The sequence below is a fragment of the Rhea pennata genome, chromosome 15, assembly GCF_028389875.1.
Source record: "Rhea pennata isolate bPtePen1 chromosome 15, bPtePen1.pri, whole genome shotgun sequence".
NCBI lineage: Eukaryota > Metazoa > Chordata > Aves > Rheiformes > Rheidae > Rhea > Rhea pennata.
The window spans coordinates 18264477-18286343 of NC_084677.1; the positions used below are offsets into that span (position 1 = coordinate 18264477).

At 40.8% G+C, this 21867-nt stretch overlaps 1 protein-coding gene across 7 annotated transcripts in view; it reads left to right on the plus strand.

Annotated features, from left to right (window-relative positions):
* TSC2 (TSC complex subunit 2) overlaps positions 1–21867 on the plus strand; it is a 37314-nt gene that overhangs the window by 13372 nt on the left and 2075 nt on the right. The window contains exons 20-41 of one of the 7 annotated variants that reach the window (XM_062588530.1): positions 873–995; positions 1756–1890; positions 2531–2720; positions 3182–3275; positions 3607–3709; positions 3921–4015; positions 6558–6689; positions 8396–8560; positions 9218–9370; positions 9522–9634; positions 10000–10221; positions 11009–11224; positions 12927–12995; positions 15077–15237; positions 15590–16092; positions 16816–16891; positions 17897–17983; positions 18528–18714; positions 19872–20011; positions 20218–20296; positions 21023–21114; positions 21395–21493. In XM_062588530.1, coding sequence (XP_062444514.1) covers positions 873–995; positions 1756–1890; positions 2531–2720; positions 3182–3275; positions 3607–3709; positions 3921–4015; positions 6558–6689; positions 8396–8560; positions 9218–9370; positions 9522–9634; positions 10000–10221; positions 11009–11224; positions 12927–12995; positions 15077–15237; positions 15590–16092; positions 16816–16891; positions 17897–17983; positions 18528–18714; positions 19872–20011; positions 20218–20296; positions 21023–21114; positions 21395–21493 — 3234 coding nt within the window. Of the gene's footprint in view, positions 1–872; positions 996–1755; positions 1891–2530; positions 2721–3181; positions 3276–3606; positions 3710–3920; positions 4016–6557; positions 6690–8395; positions 8561–9217; positions 9371–9521; positions 9635–9999; positions 10222–11008; positions 11225–12926; positions 12996–15076; positions 15238–15589; positions 16093–16815; positions 16892–17896; positions 17984–18527; positions 18715–19871; positions 20012–20217; positions 20297–21022; positions 21115–21394; positions 21494–21867 lie in introns of those variants that run through there. The other 6 variants (XM_062588531.1, XM_062588532.1, XM_062588533.1 and 3 more) reach the window with 6 other exon arrangements.

A 21867-nucleotide genomic window follows, 5' to 3' on the forward strand; every position in this document is an offset into this window, starting at 1 on the left:
AAACCTATTCACCATAGATAAAAAAAAAAGAAAAAAAAATGACTTTCAGATATTCTGATCTTGAAAAATATTTCAAGATATTTTAAGAAATATTTTAAGAAATCTTGGCAACTAAGTGATCATTTCCTGGTTGATGTTCTATAGAGATGTACTCAATTTTAAGGGATGGAATGAGGCAAATACGACATGTTACAAGCTTTTAAAATTTTTAGTGATAAATACTATTCTGGCTAGAGAACACCATCCCAGAGTATCTAAATATCATGTAAAAAGCAAGACTTAATTCTTCCTACATAGACAGAACTTATGTAATTGTGGAACTTTCTAACCACCAGTGGGAGCACCAGTTCAGCTCTTCAGAAACTAAGCAAGGCTTTCATTGCACTCTTCAGAACAGACAAGGGTAAAAATCTGTTTGCTCAACATAGATCAGAAAAGTCGTCCTATTTCTGAAAGGGCAGTTGAAACTAAAAAAAACCCTTCTGCAAATTTTTGAAGTATAATAAGTGATACATTTTTTTTAGTCACTAATGAACAGTAAATTGCTCATTAGTACTGGTTTTGGACACTGTCATGTTCTGAGGGGGCACCTCACTCAGAAATTTGTGCTAATGGTTGGGGTTGTTGAATTTTGCCTCCGTCTGTGCTCAGTCAGCTCTCAATGGCAGTTACCTTTCAGTTTGCAGTGCTAATGTTGCACCTAGAGCTGGATAAAACATAGTTCTTTTTATGTAACTAATGTGACAAGACATACATCTGTTGTACAAAATAGCATATTGTCTGAAGTTTGAGTGGTATTACTTTCAAACTAAACAGAAATCTTACGAAAATATTCTACCTTAAAGCTCCTTAATGTTTTATTTCTTTTCCAGGAGACAGACTGGAAAGTGTTAAAGTTGGTCCTCAACAAGTTACCAGAATCCCTCCACTATAAAGTGCTATTCTTAACCTCTCCTTGTAACATAGACCTCCTGGCCTCTGCACTGAGCTACATGGTAATACCGTGTGCCCTGCTGATACATAATCACCAGATCCTTAGTTTACTTGAGGATTTTTTATTTCAGTCTAATGTTTTGAAGATTAGCATGTTTGTCAGTCCTCACTCCCCTTTTTGTGAGGGTGATTTTAGATGTTTAATTACAGAGAGAGAGAATGTGTGTGTGTGTGTGTGTGTGTGTGTGTGTATATATATAGTATATATTTGTGTGCATGCATGTATACAAATACAATGTATATACATACGTGTACGTGTTTAGGTATGCACACACACAGGTGTGAGAGCAAGAAGTCTTGTTCTGTACTCATAACCCTCTCTTCCAAGCAGACTTTCTCCAACTATGTTGTTCTGTAAAGCTGTATACTCTTTCATGTCTGAAAAGATACAAAACCAGGTTTCATGGATGGTTATGTGGCTTCAGATTCTTTTTGGAGGTTAGCATGTCTTTGCATTTGTCTCTGCATTTTTGAAGGCTGTTGAGGTACCACCTTTAAGTTGTCTGTGTGTTTACATGATGTTGTTGAGACAGTCAGAGTTAAGTGGAGCCCTGGATAACTTTTGTCCAAAACTAGTTAAGGGAATTACTTTTAATGTTATTGCTAAAAGTGTGCTTCTGACAAGTCTAGCTTGTAAAACACCATCTGTAAATAGTAAAATTGTAAAATGTTTCTAAATGGAGTTACAGGCACTGCCTTTTAGCTGCATTTTAGAGGGTATTTTTAGCATGATGTATTCTAACTTAATGTGTGATTTATCAGCTCACAGACAAAAAGACTACTGACAGGCTACATGGTACCCCAGAAGGCTTCTCTCGCACTGATTTGCATCTGGCTGTAGTTCCAGTACTGACGGCATTAATATCTTATCATAATTACCTGGACAAAGCTAAACAGGTACCACGGAAAGTAATAGGCTGTGGGGGAACAGAGTCTGAACCAGTAATAGTAGAGAATTTTCTCATACTAGACAATTAGGACTCTGGTGCAAGGTAGCACTTTCTTCCTGTATTATAAAAAGTTGCATCTACTGTTTTTGGGGTGGAAGGAGATGACAAAATACTTTGCTAACTTTGTGCAGCAGTAACTGTCTGGCTAGTTGGTTTCACTGTTCTCCATTCACACCTGTGTCTCCCTCATAGCTTCGTGAGTGACTTTAACCTCTGCTGAAAGATCTTGATAAATATAAAAATAAACATTATAAAAAATAGAACAGAAAGACACAAAATGCCCTTAAAGAGAAGTTTAATACATCTCTGGTTCGATCAGAAACTTAAGTAATGATTTCTAAAACTTCTACCTCTTAGGGGTAGTCCCCTCTTAGGGTTTTGGCTTGGGATACAGGGATATCTGCAACATTATTTAGAGTTCCAGTGTCTGTGTGAATGGATTTTGGGTAAAAGTATGGGTATATCACACAGGTTTGCAATAGTGATACCTTGCAAGGCATTCTGAAATGCTAACTGAAGTCAGATGATAGTATATCACAGATGTTTTCTTTCACTGTATCATGACTTTTTTTTTTTAATTCTTCTAGCGTGAAATAGTGTATTGCCTGGAACATGGTCTTATTTATCGATGTGCAAACCAGTGCGTTGTGGCACTCTCTGTCTGTAGCATCGAGATGCCTGATATCATCATAAAGGCACTTCCTGTCTTAATAGTCAAATTAACCCACATTTCTGCTACTGCCAATATGGCAATCCCTCTCTTAGAATTTCTTTCAAGTAAGTTACGATGTTCTATATTTGGTCTTCAGTCTGAAAATACATTTACAACTACAGAATACGGTTGTTTTGATTGTGTTAGTCAAATGCAATGCATTGTAATGGTTTCTTGGTTTTCGGTGTTGCCCTTGCACAATCATCAAGATGTAAATGTTTGATCATCCTGTTTGTTGCTCTTTTTCTACTAAAGGCAGTTGCACACACTGGTAAAAAGAGGCATGCTTTGTGTAGTGCTCAGACACGGTTACGGGATGTATGAAGCTGTTCTCGCTGCCTTGCTACTTACAACTTAAATAGTGTGATTGTGGAATTACAATGTGACATTAACTTCCATGTCAGCTAATGATTTAGAAGAAACAAAACAATTCGGACTAAACTGAGTTGTAGTGAATAGTTTACATTCAGACTTCACCTGTTTTTTGTTTATTTGTTTTTTTCTTCCCCTCCTTGAACTGTTCCAGCTCTAGCAAGGCTGCCTCACCTTTACAGGAACTTTGCAGCAGAGCAGTATGCTAGTGTGTTTGCCATCTCCCTACCATACACAAATCCTTCCAAGTAAGTTCACAGCTAATATACTTCTTAATTTTGTTCTCTTCTTCCTCAACTGTAAAATGAAGTGAATGAGACATGCTGTCTTTTGTAATGCTTGAGTCAGTGTTGTTTGTGAGATGTTGCTTATCCTGGTATCTTCAGGCTTTAGTAAAAGGAGGGCTGTGTTCACCATGAACACAATATCTGTTTAAACTGAACTCTGAGGTGTTTTTCTTTAAGTTTATGTAAACTAACGTTTTTTCCCGCTAGTAGAAAAATCCCTCTGTTCAGTTCTGAAATAGGAGATCTTTGTATTACAGCATTAAACTCTGTGGAGATCTTTCTGCTGTTTTAGGTTTAACCAGTACATTGTTTGCCTCGCCCATCATGTGATAGCTATGTGGTTCATTCGGTGTCGACTTCCCTTCCGGAAGGACTTTGTCCCGTATATTACAAAGGTAATGGATACTACTGAATCTAACAACACATAATAAAAATGACGATTTAAAAACTGGTTTGAGCAATGTAAAGATGCTGTCTGAAGCCAGAAAGATTCTTCTTCCATGTTAACATCTTTTTCAAAACTAAATTTGAGTTCTTGGGCATTGGCCTATGATCGTAGGTGAGTCCTGATCATTCAAACCGTTATCTGTTTGTCTGAATTTGCAGGGTTTGCGCTCAAATGTCCTCCTCTCCTTTGATGACACGCCAGAGAAGGACAGTTTCAGGGCTCGTAGTACAAGCCTGAATGAGAGGCCAAAAAGGTAAATTGTATTTGGCTCCAGAAGGGTCATGTATTCCCTGTTTTAGTGCTCACTCTCTTCTCTGTTTTTCTGAAGAAAGCTGGGTTTAGTTATCCAAAATCTGGCAGTGCATTTAAGCAAGCAAAGTAAACCTCTTTAGGCCAAGGGATTGGTAAAAGACACACCTAGGCTGGCAAGAAACTGGAATCAAACTAAGCTGACAGTCTGATAGTACATATGAGGATATCCCTAGCTGTTATGTAAGATTTACGGTAAGGTGTGAGGTTTATTTTATCTATCTATTTATTTTTGGAATAAGTTCTTTCCAGTTGATGTATGTCAGTACAGTGCTACCTGAAGTAGAGAAGGGAATGACCACGTTCCTATAGATAGTGTTAACTCTTTTTAACAATTCACTTGTAATGACTATTTAAATTATTGCTGGAGAAATTGTTGTGATTAGCAACGTGTATACATTGAGTGAGCCAATGCTGTGTTTTTCCCATAGTGTTATCTGTCAAGTCAAGGCACAGGGGAGTGGGATGGGGGGATATCCATATATCCAGATTGTTGATCCTGTTTGGAATTTTGAAACCAGTGTGTGAGTTTAATGCAAAGTCCTGATATCTTTAGGATTAAGAGTGTACCTTGTCAGCAGTATTTCAAAATACTGTTTGCAGAGATGGGAGAATATTTCTTGGAAAGCATACAGGGGGTCTCCAATGTCCTTTTACCTGAAAGGCTTGCCTAAATTGGTTCACTTAACTTGCTTCAGTGTTTATGTGCAGTAAGCATACAGTGGTATTTGAACCCTGGGGAAAGTGCCTCTACTTTAACTGCAAGGCTCAGTGAGTATCTTGCAATGAAGAAACACCATCCTTGCCTTTGTGCTATAGTTGTAAACGCTGTTTTGTGTTTTCATCTATCCATCCCCTCTGCTTTCATTCAGAAATTTGGAGGAGATGTCATTTGCCACTTGCCTCTCAAGTTAGAATTTCAACTGATCTTTTTTTCAAAATCTGTTTAATTCAGCCAGGTTGGAATACTACTGTATCTAAAGGCTATTGCTTTTATGAACAGCGTTCGATCACTTTCCACAGAATTCTCTGTTAAGGACTGGAAGCTGTACTCAGGCAGCAGCTGAAGCGCCAGCTGAAATGCCACTGCTTTTAAGTCTGTCTCAGTTTGGACTGTGCTGAAGTGAGAGAGGAAGCAGCTTCTAGCAGATGTTTGTTTCTTTGCTTGAGAAACTTACTTGGTTTTTCAATCTGTAAGTTCAAAAAAGCATTTATGTGCTTGGGTAAGGTGCTGGGTGTTGCAAGAGATCAGGATCAATCCCAGGGTTCCTGAATGGCATGATGTTGGTAGAGATGATTATCTCAGAGTGTAAGCCTGTGGTCTCTGTGGTCGCATCTCCAGCTGTGGTGAAAATGTAATCTGTCAGAGGTCATCACTGTGAGGAGAAGAGAAGAGGAAATAAACTTTGATCCCTGCGACTGACTATCTGAACTGTGTAATCATTCGCTGAAGGAAAACTGCCAATAAGTCAGGTTTAGCAAGAGCAAGATGGGTTAAATAAGTATTTGCATTTCTTATACACTGATGTGAGCTGATGGGCCAACTGCTGTGTCCAAATTTGTACTCAGCCAGGCATGAATCTCACTGTGACTAATTAAAGTACCTCTTAGATGTAATTGCTGTCTCCTGCATGTGGCTGGCACCTGACAGCGTGAAAGCTTATCTTCATTTCTGTTTCAGTTGAAAGTCAAATGGGTTTCCTTAAGGCACCTGAAATAAGATTGACAGAAAAGTGTCATGCAGTCAGCAACAGCCAAAAGGGTGTTTGTTGTCTTGCCATTCCATCCACACGGTGCAGGAAGGATAAGTCTCCTTCAGAAGGGCTGAATCTCCTCTTGTGTCCCAAGATTTGAGCTTAGGGGCACCTCTGACTGACCCTGTGAGGTTTAGCAGAACAGATGTTTGTGATTCAGGGTGTAAGCTTGTGTCCAGGCCAGACCTAACAGTGTAGAGATGGCTTGATAAGAGTCCTGTGTCTCTTGGAAGAATGTGCTGCTATCTAGTATTAGTAAGGCATTTTAGGATCTTGCGATTTAGTCTCGATGGAACTAGTCAATTTTTAGCTGTTCTGAAATAAATGGTGAGTTAAAGTAGTGCAAGAGATGGCTGAAATGCACAAAACATCTTGAGAAATTTGTGACAAATTGGCATTCAGATGCTTTTGCTTTTGCCTTTGTTTAAGACAGTGTAGTATTCCAACTATCATTTCAATCAGTTTTTGTTTTAACTTGTACTAATTTCATTTGTTTTGTAGCACATTTAAAATCTTGTTTTCAAAATGTGGTTTGTCTTTTTAATGCTTTCAGCTCTGCTTGTTTGTATGTTTTAATTTTTGTTTTCCTTTTTTGGCATTTGTTTTATTTTATATCACCCTCCGGGATCCCCCAATATTGACCCTGTGACCTGTGATCTTTCAACCTACATCCCTACAATGATTTCCTCCCTTCCTGTGACCTCTTTTGGGGCTTGGTGCTTCTCCACCTAGTAGTTTAAGACTAGCCAAAAATGCAAAGCAAGGCTTGAATAACTCTCCTCCAGTGAAAGAGCTGAAAGAATCTTCTGCAGTTGATGCCTTCCGATCCCGCAGCATCAGTGTGTCTGAACATGTGGTCCGCAGGTAGAGGCACTTTAAATGGGGAGAATCCAAGAGCAACTCAGCACTTGGAACCATTACTGCAAGGGCGGGTGGAAACAGGGTGGATTTGCATGTGGGATGCTTGCATGACTTCGTTAGACTATTAAAAATCTGGTCATAGCTGCAATCTAGGTTTTGGGAAAGTGTCATGGATATCCCATGGCTTCCCAGTGTCAGCTGCTGGATTGTCACACCACACTCTGTGTTGGGTATGTTTAATTTGCCCTATTCTCTGATGCTTTAGCAACAAAAATTTCTATTCCAAAGTAAAAATGGGGGAAGGGGGAGAAAGAGAAGAGAGAGAAGAGAAAGGTTGCATTCTGTGCAAATGAGAATCCTTGCTTAAAAACTCACTAAAACTTTGACCTTCCAGGAAGTGACTTGACGTAGGAAGGGCTTGATATTCTTCAAACTTAGATGCAAGCCCTCCCTCCAAACTGAGGAATATTTTGGGCCCTTATTTACCACTTGTTCTTTGAGGTAAAGAGAGCTGGCAGAAGCATTTTAAACCAAAGTAACTGGCCATGAAACCTTAAGTTATATCTCTGCAGAGCAGTGAAGGGTGAAATGTATGCTCAGCCCATATAAAGCCATTGCTCTCACGACTAAAACAAATTTTGATCATGGGCATTGATTTGCTCACATATGCTAGTTTCTTAAAGATCTTAAGATCTCTTCCCTTGAATGTTAAAATGTTATCTGTAACATGTTAGTTGAAAATCTGAACTTGAAGATTTGTACTTTAATCTGTAGGGAATATATTTCCTGCTGTCAGTATAACCTTACTGCCTATATATGTACTTCTGACTATATTTTATTTGGGGGAGTGATACTGAAGTGACTGGATTGTGAATATGCTTCTGGCACTTCATTCTCTAATGTCTCCATTAGTGTATTATTGACTCTCTTTTCTTTTATTTATGTGTAAATTGTAGCAACTGAAAATTCAGATAATTACCCTTAATCATGACGAAAGTTCCTTTGTCATGACAATTTGGCCATACCTCAACTTAGCTTTTATTATGATGGCACAAGGAGTTGTCTTTATAAATTACTGCAACCCGGCCAACTATTGCAATTCATTGTTTCAAATTGCATTCCCAACCCAGTTAGTTTGAAGGCAGAATTACTCTCTATTGTGCAAATGTACTGTTTAGAGTGATTTTTTTTATATATATTTCAAATTAAATGAAGTTTTACACACTGATTGAATTTGTTCTTGGGGAAAAAAATCAAAATATGTGAAGAATGCAACAGAGAAAAAAGCAAACCATAACATTATAATTTATGGCTCATGGGCACCATGTTGCCTGGGAATCTCTGCAGGTTGCTTATGTCATGGAATGCTTGCCACTCTAGATTAGCAAATGCAAAGCATGGTGTTGCCACTCGCTCTTTGGTTGGTGCAGCTGCCCATGAGCTACCCAACATCACCTGTCAGTTGGTGAACATTTAAGTATTTCTCAATTTCTTCAGGTAAAACATACATTCTACAGTGACAATCTACAAAACTCAATATGAGAGTGATCCAAAAATATCTTGACTATGTTATGGGTTTAATATTTGGCTACCCCTCTCTATTCTGGCAAATGCATGTATTCCAGATTGCTCTGCATCTTACTATCTTTTGGGTGACAGGGACAAGCATTTTGCAGTGTGATCTATCAGTTGGAAACATTCTCTTCTAGTCGGATACAAACATCCATCACTAGTTCAAGCCTGGGCTCTGCGGATGAAAATTCAATGGCTCAGGCTGATGACAATTTAAAAAATCTCCATCTGGAACTCACTGAGACCTGTCTGGATATGATGGCCCGCTACGTCTTTTCAAACTTCACTGCAGTGCCTAAGAGGTAGGGGTCAGTCACTATCCGTAGGAGAGATGATTTTATTTGAGGTTCATATTTCACCTTATTAGTGGAAAATTACTGTTACACGCTTGACATTCTGGCAGAGCCAGGCTCTTAAGCTGTTCCTTGCAGATAAAATCTGGATTGGCTAAATATGAAGTTAGATGAGAGAACTCCACTGAAGCCTTGACCTCAGCCTTGAACTGTCCACAAGGAGATGCACTGAAAGCTGCATGCGTAGACTGCAGTGGCATGCTCTGTCTGAGCAGCGGTTTGCTCTATTTCCTTGCTGGATAATCATCCTCTTCGCAACAGAACTGAGTGTCATGCCAGCTGGCTTCAAATCAAGGGCATTTATTTTTCTTGCTAATCTCTTCCAGGAGGCCTGTAGCTCAGGCAAGACTGTTTTCCGTAGTGCTCTATAATGTGTGTCCCAGGAGTGTTTCAGCAGTAGCATTGCTATCAACTGATACTAAAGTCAGCTCATCCCTTATCTTGATAGATAATGTGTACATTGATTGGGATGGGGAGGAAAGTAAGTTAAAAGACACCAGAAAAAGGAGGAAAGCAGTATCTCCTACATAGGAACAGAAAAAGTTGCCTGCATAGCCTCTGTGCTCCACAGTGTGAGAACTGTGTTCACCACAAATGTGTTTCTAGGTCTCCTGTGGGTGAGTTTCTGTTGGCTGGAGGAAGGACAAAGACATGGCTGGTTGGTAACAAGCTAGTGACTATCACTACAAGTGTTGGAACGGGGACAAGGTCCCTGCTTGGCCTTGACTGTGGAGAGCTCCAAAGCAGCACAGAATCAAGGTAAGCCTTGCTTCTATTTCTAGAAATAGCCTCCTAGCAAAGTCAATTCAACCACTGTTATGCCAAATCTTTCCTCTTAACTAAAGAGGACTCATATTTGTCTAGCCTGACTGCTTGCTCTCTCAGTGTTGCCATTCTTCTTTTTCCACAGCTCAGACCCTGTTTCACAAGTCAGACAAACTAAAGAAGCTCCAGCAAAGCTAGAATCTCAAGCTGGGCAGCAGGTTTGCAGAAGCTCTCGCAACAGAGTCAGATCCATGTCTGGTAAATTCCTTATAGCTGCTGTTAGGTCTGAGTAGTAGACAAGTGTCAACTAATTTGAGAATCTAGGCCTGTCTCGTGTTTTATAGTGGACAAGTAGCAGAAGCTGTTGGCCTCAGGAGGTGCTTCTCATGCTTGCTTCTCCTTACAGGAAGCTTTGGCAGTTATTTAAGTGGTGAGCATTTGCAGTGAGAATCACCTGTATTTAGCTAGCCTCGTGGTTTAAAAGAAACACATTCAGAGTTCTCCTAAATTCCTAATATAGTGAGCATGGGTGCTAGAGGAGCTCAAAAGACTTGCTGTTTCTGAGATATTTTTAGTGGTAGCTAAACATGGCTCTCCTTTCTGTTTTGTGCTTCTCCTGCTAGGTGGTCATGCCTTACGTGTTGGTGCCTTAGACAGTTCAACCTCTCATTTCCCCAGTGGCTCAGCTTCCCAAGGGATACAGAATCCTCCAGCTCCTGCATCTCGAACAGAGAAGACAAATCCTGCTGCACAGACACCTTTGCAGAAAGAAAAAGCAAACTTAGCTGCATATGTCCCTCTGCTGACACAGGGCTGGGCAGAAATCCTAGTGCGCAGACCCACAGGTATTTTTTACCTGGGTATGGAGTGGGTTTTTTTGATTAGGTAAGGAACTGGAGCCTAATGAAGAAGAAAAATTCATATTTAGTGCAAATGGATCTCCTCTTCACTCTGTAGACTCTTCTGCCTCTTGAAATTAACATGTCTGATACTTGATTCTTTGAAATCATTTAGTGTTTTAAAGCTACAAAAGACCTGTGAAAAGACTGAAGACTTAGATTAAGTCCTGTTACAGAAATAGAACCATATGATGTCAACGCTACTTTGTGTCTCCTGTTTTTACATTGCACTATGTTCTTTCTTCGAAATCTGTCTGTGTTGTGTTTCAGCCTCCCATCCTAGATGCAAGATGAATAAGGCTTATAGGTAGAGTGCCTAGTTGTATTTACTGTTAGGGAAAGAGATGTTGAAGGTAAAAAATGCCTGTACGGTGTCCTAAAACATAAACTGGGAATTATCTATTTCAACTGGTAGTTCCTTAAAGACAAAATAGCTGAAACGACCTAGTAGCATTAATTAAAATACCTGAGTGTTTTGAATGCCTTTTGAGAGCCTGCTGAGGTGATGAGTTACCAGTGGTAGTTTTTGAAGAGCTTGATGTGAGATATAGAGTACTGGGAGCTACTCACTAAAAATAGGAAATTGAGTGATCTTCTGAGTGTCAGGAGAATTGAGAACTTGCTCTGTTCTGATTTTACTTGGAAAAGGCAAAGCAGTTTATGCTTTTTACTGTGAGTTGTAAACTTTCTGGAGTGGAGGTACTGAACGCTCTTCCCTAATTGTCTCCACCAGGTAACACAAGCTGGCTAATGAGTCTGGAGAACCCGCTCAGTCCTTTTTCTTCAGATATCAACAATATGCCCCTGCAAGAGCTCTCCAATGCACTCATGGCTGCAGAGCGTTTTAAGGAACACCGAGAAACAGCTCTCTATAAATCCCTCTCTGTCCCATCCTCCAGCTTGGCCACTGGGACAGCGAAGCCATCCCTTCTCCAACGTTCCAATACAGGTGAGAGATGTCTGGCCAGCAGTGCGTCCAGTGTAGCTGCCACTAGGGTGTTTAAAGTCACTTGGAGTTACTGCGAGTCTTCTAGAACAATAAAGCTAGCCGCATGAGGAATAATGTAGTAAGGGGAAGGGAAATCAACTCTTCTCTGTAGCAGAGAAGTGTTCAGTGAAAATTCTTCTTCTTCCTTGCTCCTGATGTTCTATCAGGAAAGCATCTCTCTTCCTTAAACAAGAAATAGTTTCTTTGGAGGAGTAATGAGTGTCATGTTAAGTGTTCCCCAGATGAAGATGAAAAAAAAACATGGGTGTTTTTCCTTCCCTGCTTGTTTGGGGCTGGTCTGGGCTTCCCACATGTGGATGAATCTTCCTGTGCAGCATTTCCATTTCCACTTGTCTTTAGTATGAAAGCTTGTTGGCTGCTGACAGCACTAGGCTCCTAGGAGAATGCCCTTCAGGGTCAATTAGTTGCCACTGTGTTTTACAGTGTGAGACAGCAGAGTGTAAATCCTGCTTCTTGTGGTGGATATATTACCCTTTAAAAGGACTATTTGGCCTTCATGCGCTTGAATCACTTGAGTTTCTTTTGATGGCTTTGTTTTAACACTTGCCTAAACTTGTTGGTATGTTGACTCTGCTGCCTGGTGACATTAGCACTAGTTCACTTCCACAGGAGTTGTTAGTGTTGGGAGGCTTAGTGTTGACCAACAGCTAGAATTTGTAAGCGTTGTAAGCAAGCTCTGCTCAGAACTCTAATCATCAATATATCTAAAACTATCTGAGGTTCTCAGCATTGCTGGTGCTAGTACAACTGACTGGTGATAACAGCGGAAAAGGCTGTTCTTTGGAGGTGGCATTAATAATGTAGATTGCTTGGAAATCCAGTAAAAATACTTGCTCTAAACAACAAAAGCTCACTCTTGACCAAGGCCTTTTTGGCAGAACATGGTTTTAAGGTTTCAGGATGCGTAAAACACAAAATTCAAGCCAAAATTAATTCATGACTTAAAAGAAAAATCTTATTTGTGAAAAATTTCATTGAATTTTTAAAGTTTCTGGTACATAGACACTAATAGGTTAGTTGAAAGAATCACCCACTTGAATTTCAGTCCTGTGGCAGTCAGTGAGAAAATAATTTTAGCCAGTCTTATTAATACAACCTCTACTGTAGAGTTGTTGGAACTGTCCGACAAATTAATGTTCTGAAGAAGTTTTCTATCAAATTGTCATATGCGTATTGCTCTTTTTTAGCCTTTTTAGAGGCTAAAACTGTGTGGATCTTTATTCATATTTCTACTCCTCACTCTTCTGTATGTTTAAAAATTATCTTTTGCCAAAAGTGTGTAGCTCAGGAAAAGTCTAGACTGGTTTTCTGCTTCTGCTAGAATGTCACTAAAGGCTTCTCCCTTTTCTAGCTCTAAAAGTTAAAGATGCTTTCTTCTGACAGAGCAGTTTGAGTCTGCATTGTTTGAATGTGATTATGCCTCCCTACTCATGTTGAGACCCTCTACCCTGAAAGTATCCCTTGGACATCTAGTGAGCTTATCCCAGCTTGTTCTTTCCTTTGTTTTTTTATTTTATTTTATTTTTATTTTTTTATTTTAAAATAGATTCTGGGTTACATTTTAAACTCTGTGCTTTTTAATTTTTTTCATATAGTCTCTCTTTCCTTTTGATGTAGCTGCTCACTTGATTTCCCTTTGCAGTGGCCTCTTTCTCTTCCATGTACCAGTCCAGTTGTCAAGGGAAGTTGCACAGGAGCATATCCTGGGCAGGTATATTTATATATATTTAAGGAAAAAAAAAAAAAAGTATTGCCATAGAAGAACACCTCTGATTCATAGAAACTGTATCCCTCATACTTCATTTTCCCCTTTCATGTCTCCTGTCTGTACCCAGTCTCATTACTCTCAACAAATGGGATCTTGACTAGCATGAAGAAGTCCAAGCCAGATCCAACATTTGCAAGTGCAGACAGCTTCTTAAGGCAACTTTTGTTTTAGCTGGGCTGGCTTGCGAGACATGAGGCATAGTGTTGAATCACATGTCAAAATGTCTGAGAGTCTTGATTAAGTAAATTATTTATTTTCAACTTCATTTCACAATTGGCTTTGTGTTCTGCTAATTTTGAAAGCTCCCACTTCTGAGAATAACATAGAGTGTGCCTTAGGAAGAGCTACCCTGAAATGAGGATAGCTCAGCTCCCGTGCTGCTCAGCCCACAGAAAAATGGCCAGAGAATATGATACAAGAAGCCGTTTGTTATAGTCTGTGCTGGTTGCAATTTTTAAAAATAAAAGATAAGAAATATATTTCAGGGGCAAATGTGATAAATTTTAGTTTCTAGAGGCTAAATAGCAGCATAAAATCTTTCATTAAAATTGTCTTCCTAAATAAATTACATAGAAATCAAATTGCATACCTTATGAGCACAGCACCTGCTTTGCTTTGATAATCTGCAGTGCTTTGTGATTTTAATGAGCGGGTTGAAATTCCCTTCGACCTTCTCTCCTTCAGTGGAAATTTCTCTGTAGAACAGCAGGGTATTCTTAACTGCTTGTTCTTGTTGACACAGGCCTATTAAAGCAATACAAAAATGCTGCAATAAAATATTTTTCTATACTTCTCTTTACTCATATTATTCTGTTCCCACCTACAGTGTAATTAATGAGTGCTTACATTATTTAAAAACACAGCAATCTTGACAGTAATGTAAGAGCTGGGGAAGCTTGGAAGCACTGGGTATATGCAGGTGTGTTCTGGCTTGGACAGCTAACCAGATCAGCACGTTTTTTTTTTTAGAAGGTATGTGTGTGCAATGCTAACTCTTAATTGCTTCTTTGAAATAACTTTGGTCCTGCGAGTTGAAATCAATCCAGGAAAAGCTGCTTTAGTGATACTTATTTTTTGCTGATTATTTTTATTTTATGTGTGTGTGCTTATTTTATTTTATTTTATTTTTTTAAAAAAATTGGAAAACAAATCTTGGCCTTTCAGATTGGTCTTCCAGTCCCTTGTGTGCATAACGGGAAGCCTCCTGTTCTCCAGCCTTTTCCTCAGGACAAAAAAGCAAGGCCAAGAAGAGCCTTTGGTCAGACTCATCTCTGTGGTCAGAGTTACTTACCTGGAGTAGAGAGAGTTATATGCTGTGACAACCTCCTCCAACATAGACAGGGCTTCCAAGGAGCTTTCTTGTCAGTGTGGTTTCATTAACCATTTGTCTGATCAGATGCCACATGCAGGTTTCCCAGTAATGTTGCAGTGCATGTATTACTTTCCCTCTCTCGTCTTTTCATGTGTCCAGGGCTGAATTATTTTGCTTCTACTGAGACATACTAGGAAAACTGCCAAATTGCAAGTAAATGACTCCTAATAAAAATCTCCTTCTAGGCCGCTATAAGGCATTTCAATGCAAGAAAGACTTATTCTTTTTGCATAGTTGCATAGAACTGATGTCTTCATTGCCTGGATAATAATGGACTTTTAATGCCAGTCTTTTATTTTCTTACATCTCTGTAGTTACTGTCTGTCCTGATAACTGAGTGTGCACAAGGTCCCATTTTCTTCATTCTCTCCCCTACTTGTTCATCGGTAACAATTGGAAACAACTGCACTTATTTTGACAAAAGTAGATGCAGCCCTTTGCTATGAGGGTAAGTTGATCGGTTATTCTATACAAAAGGGAAACCAGGAACAAGTCTGACATGACATGAGATCAAAGAGCTAGACCACACATCCAACGTGGCCTTCCGTTGAAATCCCATAGGGAAAAGGCTGGTACTTCAGAGGAAAGTATGGGGTCCTACTGTTTGGTGCCTCTTTGTAGACCTTGGTTCTTCTGCATTGTGTCTTGGTAGAATCAGCGGTAGTGCTGGAGGAAGGGAGCCCGTCAGAAATGGAGCTGAAGGAAACTGATTCCCCAGCTGAGTCTCCAGAGAGTGAAGATTTTGAGGCTGCATGCCCAGATCAAGTCCTGAATGAGGAAAGATTTGGTAAACCCCAGGAAACATACAGCAGGGTAAGGAGAAACAGCAGGCTACTAAATCTGTCTTGTATTACAACCTCATCTTCAGACACTGGAGATTGTCTGCTCAGTTGAGTCCTCCACCTTGTTATCCCCTTTAGGCACTCACTAATGATACAGAAATGTACATGCCTTTATAGTTGAGAGTTTGGATGGTTCATAAGGGACTGCATAGAGAGCAGCAGCAGTAAATACCTGTTTTATACAGGGCCCTCAATGTGCATTTCTTTATATTTGGGACTTCTCATCTTTCACTGGAAGTGTCTGAGGATGTCTCAAATACTACTGTGTCAGCTTTTATTTTATTTATTAGGAAAACCATTCCTCTTTGTTTCTTTCTTTTAAGTCCTCCTCGACCTCTAGTCAAGAGGAAAAATCTCTGAAATCAGAAGACTTGGTAGAGGGTGGAATTTCTATCGGGAGAGTCCTCCCTTCAGAGGATGGCCGAACGCTGGAGGAACTTTCCTTTCAGCCGTCCCAGCCGCTCAGCAAGTCGAGCTCTTCCCCTGAACTACAGACACTGCAGGAGGTTCTCAAAGATGCAAATGGCAGAGAAGTAACAAGAAGGCTGAGCACAGAAGTGAAATCAAAATCTCAGTCTGGGAACCTGGAAGGGGAAGGGCTGGGCAGTTGGTTGGGCAGGGGGGAGGATGCCAGAGCAACTGGATCAGACGGGTTGGATGGTGGTGTGCCTGCTGCCTCGCCTCGCTCCCCCACTGGGCACCGGCCCAGAGGATACACGATCTCTGACTCGGCCCCATCAAGGAGAGGCAAAAGGATCGAGAGAGATGCCTTCAAGAGCAGAACAGCAGCTTCCAATGCTGAGAAAGTACCTGGAATAAACCCAAGGTGGGTGGTGGGGCATATCTGAAGCTAGAAATAGTGAGGTTGTAATTGCTGGAGCCACAACTGGATTTGATCAAACTGGTCTACTGTTTGTTTTGTTTTTTTAAAAAAAGTACCTAGTTAAAAAGAAAAACTAATAATATGTTAATAACTTTGCAATCTTAGGAAGTACATCTCTTAAATAATGAAAGAAACAGATAAGTATTTTTCTAATGAGTCTACTCTTTCCGAATTTGGGGTCCAAATGTACATCTGTGGCTTGCGTACAGCTTGCCTAACCCAGAGTTAATTCAGCTATGAATGGGATGAGTTACTAGTCTTACTTTTCAAGAAATACAAAGTGCAAAATACTTAGCAGAAGGAAAAACGTGTGGCTATAATAGCTGCTTTTTGAATGTTAGATATTGACATTGCCCAAAATTGTGAGTAAAGTACAAGTGTCTAACTGTGCTGCAGGAGTGCCTTCCCACTCCTTCATCCTTTGTAGAGATTACCTTTTGGATAAGGAATTTGTGTAGCTGCCACTGTTGGAGATGATGACTGATTTTGACGTGGGCTCGTATTTGACTGGATGTAGTCCAGGCACTTAGTGTCTTTGAGAGATGAATAATACTCATCTAGGACTGTAAATTCTTTTTCTTCTCTGTATAACGTTCTTATATGCAACAGGTTGAAGTGGGCTTAGTGTTTATGGTAACAGGACTTGTTTCTCCCCCCTGCCCCCAGCTTTGTGTTTTTGCAGTTGTACCACTCCCCGTTCTTCGGAGACGAAAACAACAAGCCCCTTTTGTTGCCAAATGAGGTAGGTGAGGGTGCCTTAAGTAATACTGCTAGATGATTTTTGTAGCATCATTATTATTTTGCCAGCATCAATCATAGTAATGAATGTCTGGTTCGGATAGTGCAGTTTAAAGGTGGTTCCTACTGACTGCTGCAGAGGTGAAGTTTTCTGTACTCTAGTCCTGGTAGCTCCTGCTTTCTGGATGCATTTTCCTTTGGCAGTGCTTATGTAGTGCTCTGGATTGAGAGCTGAGGTGTTTTTACTTCTGGAACAAATGGAGACCAACTCCAAAGGTATAAAATAGCTCTCAGATGCTGGGCGATTTTTCTGGGGCTGGTGCAGAATCTCAGCCAGAAGGCAGGATGGTTCATGGGGTTTGGGCTTTTGTAGGAAAGCAGGATGAAGACTGAGCAGTAGGTGGTGATGGCAGAGTGTCACTGGACAAACCTATCAATTGTCAGTGTAACTGGGAGTGACCAGGGAGCTTTCTGTGCTAGTATGAGAAATTAATCATAAACTTCCTGAAGAAGTGACGCTGATGGTGTGCTCATGAACTGAGCACAATAGACCGAGTGGTGAAGTCTCCCTTCGCTTTTGGTCCAGGTGGCAAGGCACCGGGAAGATGGGATGGGATTAGGTGATGCCCTCTGCTGAAAGTGTTCTTCAGAGAAAGAGACAAGATAATTTTCCATGCCTGCAGCTGAGATGTTGTACTTTGTTATGGTGAATGCATCTAATCCATACACTTTGCCAGAGTAATCTCATCTGAAATAAAAAAGAAAAAAAAGCCTGATAGGTGCCATATAGCCCTGCTCTGTACCCCAAACTGATGCTCATGTCCTGTTGTAGAACAGAATAGAGCAACATTCCTAGAGAAAGACATACCGAATGTCGGGAATCTCTGCTTACTCTTTGTACTGTTGCAGTCTATGTGGCATGCCACTATCCGGAAGAGATTATGGGGAGGGATTGAGGGTGTCTGAAGAAAATTACTGTTTAGAGACGTGACAAATGTTTTGATTGCAGACATTTGAAAGATCAGTGCAGCTCCTGGATCAAATTCCTTCTTATGATACGCACAAGATCGCAGTGCTCTATGTTGGAGAAGGCCAGGTGAGTTGCATATAAATGCATTAATTGTTTAATAGCTGCATTTCAATAGAAGTCCAAGCAGCATTACTCCAGCCGTGAAATTTGTACTGCTCTTATAGTTTTTCCTTAGTTTCCTGCACTAAAAAGCAGTGCCTCAAGCCAAGGTAAAATGCTGGAAGACTAGTCTTTGCCATCCTCATGGCTCGTACCTGTGTTACAGGATGAATATCTGATAGTTTCAGTACTGTCTGTGGTTATCTTGATATGTAGGAAAAGATTCTCTTATTTTTGGATGACTCTTGAAAGTCTTGGTGTTTTTCCATTTTTACGCGACCAGCTCTGGGAACTGTGATGCCTTTTGCGAATAGTCTGCCACTCTGACCCAGCCAGCACAAGTTGTGCACTCTAAGTACCTCTGGGACCGTCTGTGTAGAAAGTGTCTTGCTGTTCTGCCTGTCAGATCTGGAGCCTGTGTGAAGCCTGTCTTAGAAAGAAAGAACCTAGTTGCTCCAGCTGATTGAGTACTCTTCGCTTTCATTGTGGGACTCTTGTTTTTATTTCCCAGAACAACAATGAAATTGCTATTCTGTCAAATGAACATGGATCCTATCGCTATACAGAGTTCCTGACTGGGTTAGGGAAGCTCATTGAACTCAAGGACTGTCAACCTGATAAAATTTACCTTGGTGGCCTTGATGTGTGTGGGGAGGATGGACAGTTCACCTACTGTTGGCATGATGACATTATGCAAGGTAAGATGTCTGCAGAAGGCTGGTTTCAGCTCATCTTAAGTCTGAGCCATGTCCTACAAACCTTCCCAGGGTGTGGTAAAGTTGACCTGGAGACATCTGTTCTCCTATTTTTCTCTGGTATCTCTGTATGTTGTGTGTTGAAACTTTGGGGAGGTGTCTACATGCCTTATTTATGAAAAAAAGATTATACTGCTTGCTTATAAAATAATCTATACAATCAAATATTGATTTGGTGATACATAGAGGCCTGTAGCATAAGCAGTTAAGCTGTTCATTCTTGAGCTGCTATAAGAGCTGTTAACTGAAGGAAGTGTTCCTGACAAAAATTTGTTAAAAGTTTCACTTAAGAACAAAATTGAAAGTAGGAGGGTTGTCATTATCTATGGTTGTTACTAGTTGAACTGCAGCATTACCCAGGTGCTGTAGCACTAAGCAGTGTAGATACAGTCTAAGGTCCAACAGGTTATGATGAACTTCCCAAATTTTTCATATAACTCTGTGCATCCCAGCTGATCTTGCAACTGGAATCATGGTATTTAATCTGATTCAATGAGCCAGCTGCACATTCCCTACTATGGCCTTGGTGCTCTGCAGAGCTCAGTTACGGGAATTCCTTTTTCAGATATTTAACTCTTCATCAAAGCAAATTCTGCTCATCGTGTTGCTGTGGCCATGAAGTACCTAGAAGCACTTCTCCCCCAGTCTTCTATTCATTGTATGTACATAGATAGCTAACTACCCTAGCTTGATTAGAATTCCAGTATAAATCTGACACGTGCTGAAAGCCAGACCCTTAATGCACTTTTCTGAGCCTGGTGCTAGAGAAAGGCTGTGCTGGCAAGACAAAAAAACTGGCAGGTAGGGAGCTTCCAAAGGGTCCCCTTTCCGTGTGCTGCCTATCGTGATCTGTGCTCCAGGTACCAAGCAGAGCAATCCAGAAGGCCCAGGACATGTTCAGCTCTCACAAATGAAGACAAACCTATCAGGGGAGCACAGCTTACTTTTTGGTTATTGTGGTCCTGGCATTACTTTGTCTTTCAGACAAATGCCGTGTTTTGACCATTGCTGAGACAGGGGCCCTATTCTTGCCTCTACCCCGATCCACGGTGGTACTGCTTTCCCAGCCCAACTGAAGGGTTTTTCTGTTTCTTCTTCAGCCATTTTTCACATTGCTACTCTGATGCCCACTAAGGATTTGGATAAATATCGCTGTGACAAGAAAAGGCACCTTGGGAATGATTTTGTTTCTATCATTTATAATGATTCTGGAGAAGAATTTAAACTGGGAACAATAAAGGTACAAGATTTTACTCATGGGTGTGTTGTAAAACAGATATTTGGCTGTTTATAGAAACTTAATGTTCTTAGTTTGGCAGACAGTGTTGAGATCACGACTGGAGGTTATTTACCTCGCTGGATTCACACGTGCTAGCACGTGGCGTTCGCAAGGGTCATGATGGCTGCCGGTAAAACCTGGTTTACTGTTTATTGTTTTCTCCTTAGGGTCAGTTCAACTTTGTGCATGTTATCATCACACCTCTGGACTATGACTGTAATCTGGTGACACTGCAGTGTCGGAAAGGTAGGAATCACTCCAGCATTTGTTCTCAGTCTTTCCTGTAATCATGATGCAGTAACTGCCTTCACTTTGGAGTGTTTTTGTGTTTCAAAAGTACAAACTTCCAGGAGAAATGCTCTGAAACGAGTTTGCTGCCCTGTATCTCAGGATGTCCTATTCCTAAATCTTCCCCAAGATAGGAGGCATCTTCCCTTTGTACCACTTGTATGGTCTTCAAGCTTAAGACAAAGTAAAGTGTCAGCAGAGTACAGCGGATCCCTCTGACAACTGCTTGGAAGTGCCTTTGGAGATGGGAGGTAGAGATCCCTGTGGCTGGTCAGCGTCTCTTGTCCTTCCCAGCACTGCAGGATCTGATCCTTGGAGGCTGGTTGAGGCTCCTTGCTAAGTTCAGCAATGCTGTTTGGGTGATCTGCAGGGACATTTGCTTTCCTCTTACCAAATGGGGACTTCTGGAGTGCTCTTAGTTCCCACTTTGATTTATGGGGTAACGTGCTCAAGCAGGCCCTCATCAAACCTTTACAAAGCAGCCAGAATTTAAGAGCTGGTTGTATTAAGTTACAATGTGAGTTTTGTTACAACTGGAGCTGTAGTGCTTGATGGAAACTTCTGAGATTCTGTACTGAAAATCCTCAGGTTTTCTATTACTTGTACATTTAATTACTGGCAATGTTTGTCTTGTTCTTCTCTTATCTGTATTTTACATGAGTTTCTCTTCTCTTTAAAATGAAGATATGGAGGGGCTCGTAGACACAAGTGTTGCTAAGGTCATCTCTGATAAGAACCTGCCGTTTGTAGCACGTCAGATGGCCCTGCATGCTAATGTGAGTACCCCGAGCTCCCTGAGACCTTCTGCCTTTCAGCTGGCATCTTGGTCCATCACTGACTACCAATGAAATGAATAGGGTTTCCTAAAGCAATTAGGTTTTCTGCTTCGTTTGTTTAAGTAACCTTTGAGTCAGAGTTGGCATGTGAACAGTTGTAACAACTTTATTTTGGTGACTGACAAACTGTACTAAAATATTCCATTAATTTTATTGTCATAGTTATGCTACAGTGCCTGCTCTCTTCTTTCCCCACTTCTTCTCACCTTTCCCAAATTAGATGGCTTCCCAGGTTCACCACAGTCGGTCAAACCCTACTGACACCTACCCATCCAAATGGATTGCAAGGCTACGTCATATCAAGAGGCTGCGACACCGGGTAAATAAAGCGTTCTGTTCTGCTTCCTTAGAGTTTATAACTGTGCTCTACCTCACAATCCTAATGTGACTGGGGAAAATCATAATTTGCTGAATAAGTCAGGGGGTGAATATGCATATGAAGTTTATAATTTGGCTCTTCTGGGAATGACAAGTGTAGTGATGTAGATCTGGACTTGCTAGCTTCCTCACAGCTTCCCTGGCTGCAAGGAGGTTGGGGACTCTAACATCTGGGCACAGACTTGCACCCACTCTGCACCATTTTAGCGATCATAAGATAAGTTGCACTGAGTCACCAGTCCTGCCCTGCCCAAACGTGGAGTGGAAGGCATTTGGGGAGAACGCTGCGCTCATCAGTTCTCATTTGACTTTTAG